We start from the raw sequence: 9669 nt of genomic DNA, 5'->3' as shown, positions 1-9669 counted from the left end.
CCAACGGGGGTCAGCCCCAGGTGCCACTCGTGCATCCTTCCAGGGTCGTGGCCATGGCATAGCCCCGAGGCGAGGGGTGGCCTCCCGCACCCCACGGTGCAACGGGAAACGATGGGAGGGGACGAGTGCAGCTGAGTCAGTCTTAGGGGATTTTTCTTTAGGTGGTTCTTTTCCTTGTTGTCCCCTTCTGTGCATATATATAGATAACATATATTTGAGTATTTATTTTTTTTAATGTATCTTCACCTATAAAATAATTGTTCTCTTCTGCAAGCACAGGTCAGACACTCATCACAGTGAAGTGTGGCTGTACAAGCAGTTTAAGGGAGGGCCATGTGTGCTGGGTCCAGTGCAGCAGCCCATGCATCCCCAAGCCCTTCTTTTAAAGAGGCAAAAATTAACACAGCCCTCCTGGGTCTGAAAAAAAATAAAAATCTGTGCTGGGCACGAAACGAGTCAGAGTTGCCCTCCCAGATTTAAGGAGCACCTGAGAAACAAGAGTCAGTAGGTGTATAACTCACACTCCCCCAAATACACACTTTTCATCTTCTTTAGACAAAAATTGTGCACACTTCTTCATCCTTATAAACTGTGTTCCATTATAACTCAGTAAATCAGTGAGGCTGAGACAGAGCCAAGAGGGGAGCCTGAATTTTGGTTTTGGTGATGTAGTCCTAAAACTCTTCATCCAGTGCCCCACAGCGGGGCTGGGCCAAGGGTCTGTTTTGGGGTTTGGGAGTCCAAGGGATGCTGGTGTTCCCCCCCCAGCAGCACCTTGTGCCACTGGCCAATGGCTTGTCCAGCAACTCCCACACCGGAATTTGGGCATTTTCCCACTCACACAGATTCAGAGCACGGTGTTGAAACTGGTTGCTGAGCCCAGCTGGCAGTGGAGGCACAGAGGTGAGCTGGTCCAGATCACATCAAATCATGACTTTGCCTTCAATGCTTGGCTTCACTTTTTTTAAATTTCTTTTTCAGTCTGTGCCAGCAGGGTGGGCAAGACATGACTTGCGCCTGTTGGTGGGCGAGCATGGGCTGGGAAGGGTCATATCCGGGTTCGGGGGGGCCCCGGCGCCCTCCCTGTTTTGCCAGCTTAAGCAGCGGAGCAAACTTCTCCCGGTGTGGGCTTCCTCGAGGCTTGAGCAGGCACAGCCACCCCGAGCATGAGTCACGGCAGGTAAGGTGGCACAGTGCCGTGGCACTCGCTGCCTGGTGCCCGGCTCCAGGGGCAGGCGCCGGCAGGATTGCCAAGCTTTTTAGGGCAACCCCGTTCTGAGGCAGCTGCCGGGGTGGCTCGTGCCTCACCTCTCAAGCAAGAAGGCTGCTGCGTGCATGGCTACTGTTTTTTTGTTTTGTTTTGTTTTTTTTTTTTTGTTTTTATTTTTTGTTTGTTTGTTTGTTGTGTTTTTTGTTTTGTTTTGTTTTTTATTAAAAAAGCATTTGCTGCTGGAGCACGGAGCTGCCAGTGGCCCAGGGGTGCAGCCACAGCGCCGAGACGTGCCGGGTTACCCGGTACAGGCTGTGAAGCTCCCACCTCTTCCCCGAGTGCCGGCAGCTGCCTGGGCTACCCAGAGCCTGCTCCAAAGGCACGTGGGGCTTTCCCGCCTGTAAGTGGAGGGCCAGGATTTGGGGTGAGGGGGGAGAGGGACAGAGGGGAGAACATTCCCCAGCTTGGGCTGTCGTTAGCTTTTATGCCTGGTGGAATAATTGATGACCTATTTGCTGTTATCAGAGTATTTGCTCCGAGTTGAGTCCCTGCTCGGGAAGCTTTGCTGTGTGGCAGCACGTGTGGCAGGGAGCTGTGACAGCTGATGGTGTGAACACCCTTAGCGGTACCAGGCTGTGCAGAGGTGGGCAGAGGCTGGCCAGGGTTGCTTCTGGCTGGGGTGACCAACTCCTCTTTATTGTGCAGGATGTGCTTTGGGAACGCAAATTGTTATGGCTGAGTAAGAATTAAACTATTAAAAAATTATATCTATAAATTGTGTGGCAAGTTTCAGAAGTCGTACCCACTAACATGACTTACTGCAGCTATTTTGTAGACAGCCCTTCTGGCAGGGCACAGAGAAAACAGGTGATTACAGCTGAATAAGGAACCATCCGTTTGTGGTTTTCCCTGTGCTGACCTCTGTGTTAGCCAGTTGCTGCTAATTCATGCACTTTGAGTAGCAACTAATGCACATAAAATCCCATGCTGGTTCCAAACCTGTTTTGATTTAGTCAAAAAAGGTCTGCAGATATACCTCCCAGCTGAGGAAGCTGCTGTACTGGAGAGCTCTTCTTTCATGTTGTACAGTGGAGCACAGAATACTGTGGGGAAGGAGGAGGGTGAAAATGGTCACAGGGCTGAAGCCGAAATGAAAACATACACCTATTTCCAGTTAAATCCCTATTCAACACTTCTTTTTTTTCCAGGACATACAGGACTTTTCCAAGAAAGCCATGAGAGGATTTCTTTTTTTTAAATGAAAAACTGCAATTTTAGGAAACAGCATTCTGGACCTTATGTACATTTCTAGTATCACTTCCTCTATATTTTTAAGCTGAAATCCTCTTAGCATGCAAAGTAAATAGATTATGATATACTGAAGGATTAAGAATCACTGTCTGGTGTCAGATTAATCCCTCATATAGACCATCACTTGTACTGACAGAAATATGGCTGCAATTCAGCAAAATAGCTGTATGGCAAGGCAGTGTGTCGTAGCCTCTTACGCAGAACAAGCCCTCCGTCATCGTGGTCCGTCGCTGTGCTGTGTGTCCTTCAGAAATTAAATTTATGGGACATTAAAGGCATCTTCTTTTACAATGGCCATTGCCATTATGGCTCTGTGTGGGGAGGTGATGCAGCAGCCTGCTCTGTTTCAAAGCTCTCCTTGTTTATTTTTCCCTGTTAGGTGTACAGAATCCCATGGATTGCAGCCCCTTTGCTCCCTTCAAACCACAAACCAAAATGTCTTTGAATCCTTTGAATGCACTCATGGAAAGGTGCTGACTGGGATGAAGTGCTAAAATGGTGCAACCAAAATCACCCATCAGGCAGCAGAATTTTGACCCATGGGGGGAAATGGCTGGTGACAGCAAGCCCAAGTATTTTATTTGGGTGAATACAGACTTTTGGTTAATAAAATACTTCTAATGGCTTGTGGATTTCTTTATTTTTTTCACATTTTGCTTTTATTTTCAGTTCCATCATACAGACTTGCTCACCATATAAAACCAATCTGAAGAAGCTCACTGGCTCTAGGTTGCAGCCACCCAATGCTCCCCAAAAAGCTCAGTCTTAACCCACACGTGCCTATGGCTGAGCACAAAAAATCTGTGTCCGTATACTCTGCGCTTGATCAAACGGTGGGAAGACAGACCCGTGATGATGCTCGTCCCTCTCTTCACTGCCAGGAAAAAATAGAGGGCTGGAACAGGTTACGTTACCTTCTCAGTGCATTTTTTCTTTGTGGTTAGAGGAGGCAGATTAAAATCTGGACTCCAATGGAATGATGTTTAAGAGGCTCCGCATCTTTTTTTCAAGGCAAAATAATGGTTATTCAACTAAGATGATATATCTAGATATGAAAATGGAGAGCATTCTTTGAAAAATGCTGCCAACTGTGAAAGGCTGCTCTTTCACAGAGGTATCCTGAGTGAAGATCTTATCTGCTGGTATCTCAATAGGACGGTTTTCAGAGCCTTAAGTGGAAATTCAAATCTGCTTCCAAGTGAAGATTGTAAAAACATATAATGCATAGAGAATTACAGACTTCCTCCTGAAAAGCTTATGGATTCATCCAAGAAAGGCCCCCAAAAATTTTTCAACATTGAGTTTGTACAGTAAATGGGTATCAGCAATTACTCCCTTTTTTGATGTCTTTAAATGACATGATGAAAACGTCACCAAGTTGCCCTCCACAAGCACACATAAAGGCACTTTGTGCATGGACACGTTCATGTGAACTTAGAAATAATTTGGAAGTCTAAGGGCAGGATATTTTCTAAGCCTGTTGTCTTGTCATCTGCTACTGGTCAGATCCAGGGCTGGCTGGAAGTTTGCTGAAGGACTTCCCGTGAACTTCACCACCTCTTCTCTGCTGTGGGAGCTCAATCACACCAGACCAAAGTGCACAATTTGGAGAGACCCGCTGTCTCTGGTCGCCTGTGGGGGAAATACAGGAAGGATCAGGCAGGCTGCAGGGACAGGCAATGAGGGACAGAAACACAGGTATTGGAAATACCATCCCAATCCAGGGAGATGAGACAATTGCAGACACGGTCCCATTTTAGCCTGGGAATAAAGGATGCAGCCCTAAGCGGTGGAGCTTGCCTTGTGGTTCAAGGTAAGACACCTCTCACATTTTTTTAAGCCTACCTTCACAACCCCCCACCCCTGCTGTTCCTGGAAAAAACAGGCACTGCAGCTCCAGCGACTGCTCACAGTGTCTCCTGGGACGTGAGAGGCTGGGAGCTGAGGCTCCACCTGCCTTTGAGACCCCTTACCTGGCGCCTGGAAGCTTATTGGTGAAAGTGAAACTTTAGATTTTTGTTACCTTTTAATTAAAATATATTGCAAACAGCACAAGGCTGGGCCAATGCCAGTGGGTAGCCAGCCAGGTTTCCCAAGTTATGTGGGGATGGCATTTTGCATTCCACATACAATGCAAATACATGATTTAAGCACAAAGCCCTATCCTGCACTCGGGGTGGAAACTCCAGCCCTCTGGTTTTGCAAAGGACACAATGATGGGGAGAACGTGTGCCACAAATAGAGGTTATTTCATAACACAGGCTAGCGTGCCTGCGAAATGCATGAAATACTTTGCCTTGGAAAGCGATGTAGTCTAGTGAGTCATTGCTTTCTTTTGAATTACAGATGAGTAGCCAGCCCTTCATGATGCAAAGAAGAAAACTAGGTGTGGAGCTGGAAACAAAGGGAAACGTGTGTTTGTCCTGTCTCGGAGGGCAAAACGCACCAGCTGGTGTGGGAAGAGTGGGTGGGCTTGGCCCCAGGAGGTGGCTTTCAGGGCTGTGTCAGGCTGCACAGGTGAGGGCAGACAGGACTCGTGAGTGATTCCCTGGCTCCTTGACTCCAGGAAAGATGAAAAAAAAAAAAAATCACTTAACTCTTGAAGCTTCATAAGGAACCTTTACCAGAGCAGCAGCTCCATCTCATGGCATGTGCATTTCACCACAGAGATAGAGATCTCCCTCCAAAACAGCATTCCCTGGTACAACCTCCCTACCTCAGCATGGAGGGAGCAGTAAAAGTGCAATGGCTCCAAATAAGCACTGTATGAAGCACTCCAGCCCATTGCTTGGCTCTTCCCTTGCAGGGAGATGGTGAGACGTGGCCCGGGAACAATACAACCCCTTGTTAATTCTCAGAGGTAATTTGAAGACGACAAGAAAGTGTCCCCAGTGTCTCATCCGAATCAGTGCTTGCATCCCAGACCCCACCAGGTTATTCCAGTGTGGAAACTTGAAGCACTGCCTCACCACTGAGACTTCTTAGCTCTCTTCAAGGAGGTTGTGAGGTGCCTTACTTGGTAGCTGTCTTCCTCCCCCCAGTCCTGGGGTTGTGTCTATGTGCCTTGGGTTTTGGGTGGCTTCAAGCTTTCTGTGGGCTCTCCTTGCTCTCTGAACGACACATGTTGGAGGCTTCAAAAAAACCATGATTTATTTTTTTTCTTTTTATTCAGTAAAGCCCTGAGGAACATCAGTGATTGAATGTGAGGAAGGGGCGGCTCTTTTGCCCCTAGAGCTGTGTCAGGGCCTGATGCAGAGAGGTTTCTGCTGGTGGTTGCATTGGGCACCAGGAGAATAGGTGGGAAGGTGAATCTGGGCTAGGAAAAAACCCCACATCATGTTTGATCATATAGAGTTCAAGGCTGTTTGGGTAGGCCACTGCAGTTCAAGGCTCAGGGTCCTGAGTGCATCAGGCTCTCAGATAATTGACCTGGGGTTTGTGATTTGTGCCTCTGTCTGGGGAGAGCTGAACAAGAACTCAGCTCTGCAGACCTACCTACTTGCTTTTTAAAAAAAGCACTTTTCAAAAAAATCCTATTTGCAAACCTCTCTGGTCACACGAAAGAAGACTTGACGGTGTCGTGTGGGAAGTCTGTGATGTGGCATCAAGCTTGTAGAGGTATTTAATGTTAATCAAAGGCTGAAGAGTAGTAATGACTGGAAGCCTCTTCTGATATCTGCATCTCTTCTGATGCAGCACCCCGGCAATAAAAGACACCGTAATAATTTGGTGAGAGTTGATTTTCATAGTGCAGGAAGATGGGTGTCCAGGAGCAGGGGAAGCCAGCACTGCTGTGCTGCTCCCTATGGTGATGAGCCGCTAGTCATCTAGAGAAGGAAAACATGAATATCCTGACAGGAGAGCATCTACTCGTGCCCTGGAGAGTTCAGATCGCGGGGCTTTGCATGGTAATGATGTGGTCCCGCTCCGGCAGGCGAAGGGAGGAGTGGTAGGGGAAGGCACACCCTGTAATTGAAAAGCCACTAAGTCATCTCAGACCTGCAGGGATAGCAGGATGGAGGCTGTGGTTTGCTCTGTCTCCACAGGTCTGAGGCAGAATGGAGGATCCTTTTACTCTTCTGTAGTGGGAAATGGCTCCCAGGAGGCTACGCTTTTCCTCCCGGGGATTATTCGCAAGGGCACGATGAAAGTGGGAAAGGACAAGAGTGGGAAAGAGAGGAATAAATGAAGGAGCCACGGGGAATTATTTTAAACACCTGTTCTTTTCAGATGAAGATTGCCCGATTCCAGGCTGCGGGAACGACGGTGTGGAAGGACATGCCTGATGCTAGGACCCATAGGTACTACTTTTCACTGGAAATGCCTTGTTTCCCTCGAATAGCATCACATAAAACCATTCTGGCTGACAGATATTCATCTGAGTGGTAACATATTAAAACAACCATTTGGTAGTCATAAGGCACCATTGACTTCAGCATCTTAAATTACCATATATAAGATCAGTCTCTGGTCCAGAAACAAGAGAGTAGTTGAGATAAATGTTTTCCAAAGGGTCTTGTTTTTACCAAGGCAGGTGTTTTTACCAAGACTAGGGTGTTTGGAGCCTTGGTTTTGCTTACGTAAGTCTAGGTGCTGCTAAATGGAGACTCTTTGAACTAGCCTACACAGCTTGCTCAAGATGATCAAATCCCAGAATAACACAGATGAGGAGGGGCCTTTGTTTTCAGCCTGCTCAGAGCAGCAAGACTAGGCTGGGTCTCGAGCAGGATGGTCCTCCAGGCTACCCTAATCTCATCTCCAGCCTTTCCTGGAAGACAGGGCTGAACAAATCCTGAGCACTCCAAATATTGTGGATGAGATGCACACTTCTCATTTGCTTCAAGCCCTGAGGAGCCATACCCAAGCAAGCCATGCTCAGGGCAAGAAAAGCTGCAGCTTATCCTCACTCCTCTGGCATCTACCTATGCTGACCCCACTTTCGTCCTCAGTGCTGGGATCCTCTGGCCGGTGCCAAACCAGCGTGGCAAAGGTGGTTTGCATTCATCCTACCTGTGATCTGAGACCACCACAGCAGCCCTCACCCGTCATCACCCTCACACCCAGGGGCTGCAGGCAGGACACATGTCACCTGTGCTCGTGCAAAGCCACCGGCACTGCTGGAGGGACACGGGTGGCCCCCGTGGCAACAGGGTCTTGCCTCTGAGCCACTTCTCTCATGCTGTAGGGCTAATGCTTTCCTCCAGAAACAAATCTTGTTCAACAGCTTGAGCACTGCTTGGCTGTGTGACAGCCAGCTGCTCTGGCAGGTCACTGGGAACAGTTTGTTGCACGATCTTTAGAGTTTCAGGGAGGAGAAGCTTCCTCATAGCTGAGAGAGCAGCGAGTAAGGAAGACACGTGCTATGGTGCCCCTACAAAGGATAGGGCCCGTATCAGATACATCCCCACTGAGGCCTCTGTGGCCATTTGCACTGGCAATAGGTCACTTCTGGCCCCAGACTTTCACCAACAAACTGGCAAAGGAGGGCAAAGCAAATCCTCCGTCTCGCAGCTGCAGGGATCTTCCTGCAGAGTTGCCTGTGCAAGAAGGGCCGGGTTTTGGGTGTGCTCCCCTTGGGTGGCACCAAGCCCAGTATTGTGTGAGTTCCCTCTGAAGCAACATGAGGGAAGTGGTGGCAGGGGGATGCCAGCTCAGGGAAGCAGGAGGGTGAAAGTGGGACCCTGGGAACAGGCTGTCCACCAATGTACTGATGCAGCAGGCTGGTGATGGTGTCCAGGTGAAGGGCTGCTGCCTTCCCTTGGTCCAGAGAAGCTCAGATGGAAGTGTCCCATTTCCCCATGCACAAGCAGCTCTGCGATGTGTGCTGAAATCAAGCCAATTCCACCCGGGTCACAGAGGTCACACTTTGACCACACCAACTCTTAGTACTGGTGACCACTCAACTGCAGTAACTTTTTGGAACCAAAGAGTGCTTTAACCACTCCCTTGGATAAATCCTTAATGATGTGATGGCAAAGCTTTCTTCCGTGTATCACTCTTGTTATACAGCCTGTACATTTGGGCTCGTGGATTTTATTGTCAGAGTCCAGAGTTTTCAAATTACCCTCTCAGTTTATTAATTCAGCTCCTGACATGAAATCAAGTAGCATCTTCCACACAGCTCGGGGAAGGAGCAGTTAACTGCTGGCTAACCCGGCCGCAAATCCAGGGATCCCACCAATGCCTCCAGACCATCCCTGCTGCTTTATTTCACTGTACTCTGTATCCTGAGGCCACCAAAATCACCAAAAGGCCAACACGGACGTGCTTTGAGTATGAGGATTTCCCATTGGTGTGACTCCAATGTGGTGAGCTCTGGCAACTGGTCCCCAGCCTTTCCCCATCCTCCACCCAGTGAAAATGTGCAAGGGCCCGCAGGAGGCTGCAGAGGTGGGGCCGGTGTGTGTTCTTCTTCAGTGCTCCAGGACTGGTAGAACAGCTCTTGGAACACAATTTTACTTGGCACAGGCTGGTTTTGTAATGAAAGAAATAAATAAGTGCCATCCTGCTCCGCTGGGAGGTTGAAGTGTTTCCTTTCCTTTTTTTTTTTTTTTTAATGATCTGTTTGCACTGAGGCCAAACACTGAACACTTTGGCCTCAAAAACAGAAGTTTAAACAAGAACTATAACTAGGAGGAAGCTAAAACACAAGCACTCTTGTGCCTCCATCCACAGTGTCGTGAAATTTATTTTATTATTTATTATATTTTATTTCATAATTTTATTTTTTCCCTTAAAGTAGAACTGAAGGAGTGTGTTGGTGCTGCCAATTCATCAGCTCTGGAGATAGGCTCTCTATATATGTGCTCTATATGCACTCCCACCAACACCCAACCTCCTGGGATACCAAACCAGGCCAGAAGGGAATGTTCCCACAGGAGATAACTGTAACAGAAGGATCTGGGGAACAGGGTACGGTCTCCCTGCCCACATGGAGGTCTCCTCCTCTCCTGCCCCACCAAGCTTCTTGCAGGCTGCAAGGATGTGAGCCAGTGCAGGAGAGGGAGGAGGACAACAGGACTGGAGGCTGGCAGTGGGGGAAGGGATGGACCACCTTTTTTGGCAGCACCTTGCAGTTCAATCAGTTCAAAGTTATCATGAAACCATAGGGCAGTATTTCACTCCTCTTTACTGAAGTCTTGAAAGTG

At 48.3% G+C, this 9669-nt stretch overlaps 2 protein-coding genes across 2 annotated transcripts in view; one reads left to right on the top strand and one right to left on the bottom strand.

The window, feature by feature from the left end:
- The window catches only part of OTX1 (orthodenticle homeobox 1), a 7694-nt gene extending 4404 nt beyond the window's left edge, over nt 1-3290 (top strand). Inside the window, exons 5-7 of the mRNA XM_029964397.1 lie at nt 982-1180; nt 1441-1610; nt 3191-3290. Of these exons, the coding sequence (XP_029820257.1) occupies nt 982-1180; nt 1441-1610; nt 3191-3290 (469 nt within the window). The remainder of the gene's footprint in view (nt 1-981; nt 1181-1440; nt 1611-3190) is intronic.
- Nucleotides 3177-9669, bottom strand: part of WDPCP (WD repeat containing planar cell polarity effector) — a 145018-nt gene continuing 138525 nt past the window's right edge. Inside the window, exon 18 of the mRNA XM_008929042.2 lies at nt 3177-4153. Coding sequence (XP_008927290.2) covers nt 4103-4153 — 51 coding nt within the window. The 3' untranslated portion in view covers nt 3177-4102. The remainder of the gene's footprint in view (nt 4154-9669) is intronic.

This window comes from Manacus vitellinus, unplaced genomic scaffold, assembly GCF_001715985.3.
Source record: "Manacus vitellinus isolate BGI_N305 unplaced genomic scaffold, ASM171598v3 scaffold_70_pilon, whole genome shotgun sequence".
Lineage (NCBI taxonomy): Eukaryota > Metazoa > Chordata > Aves > Passeriformes > Pipridae > Manacus > Manacus vitellinus.
This window is presented reverse-complemented; position numbering and strand designations above follow the sequence as displayed.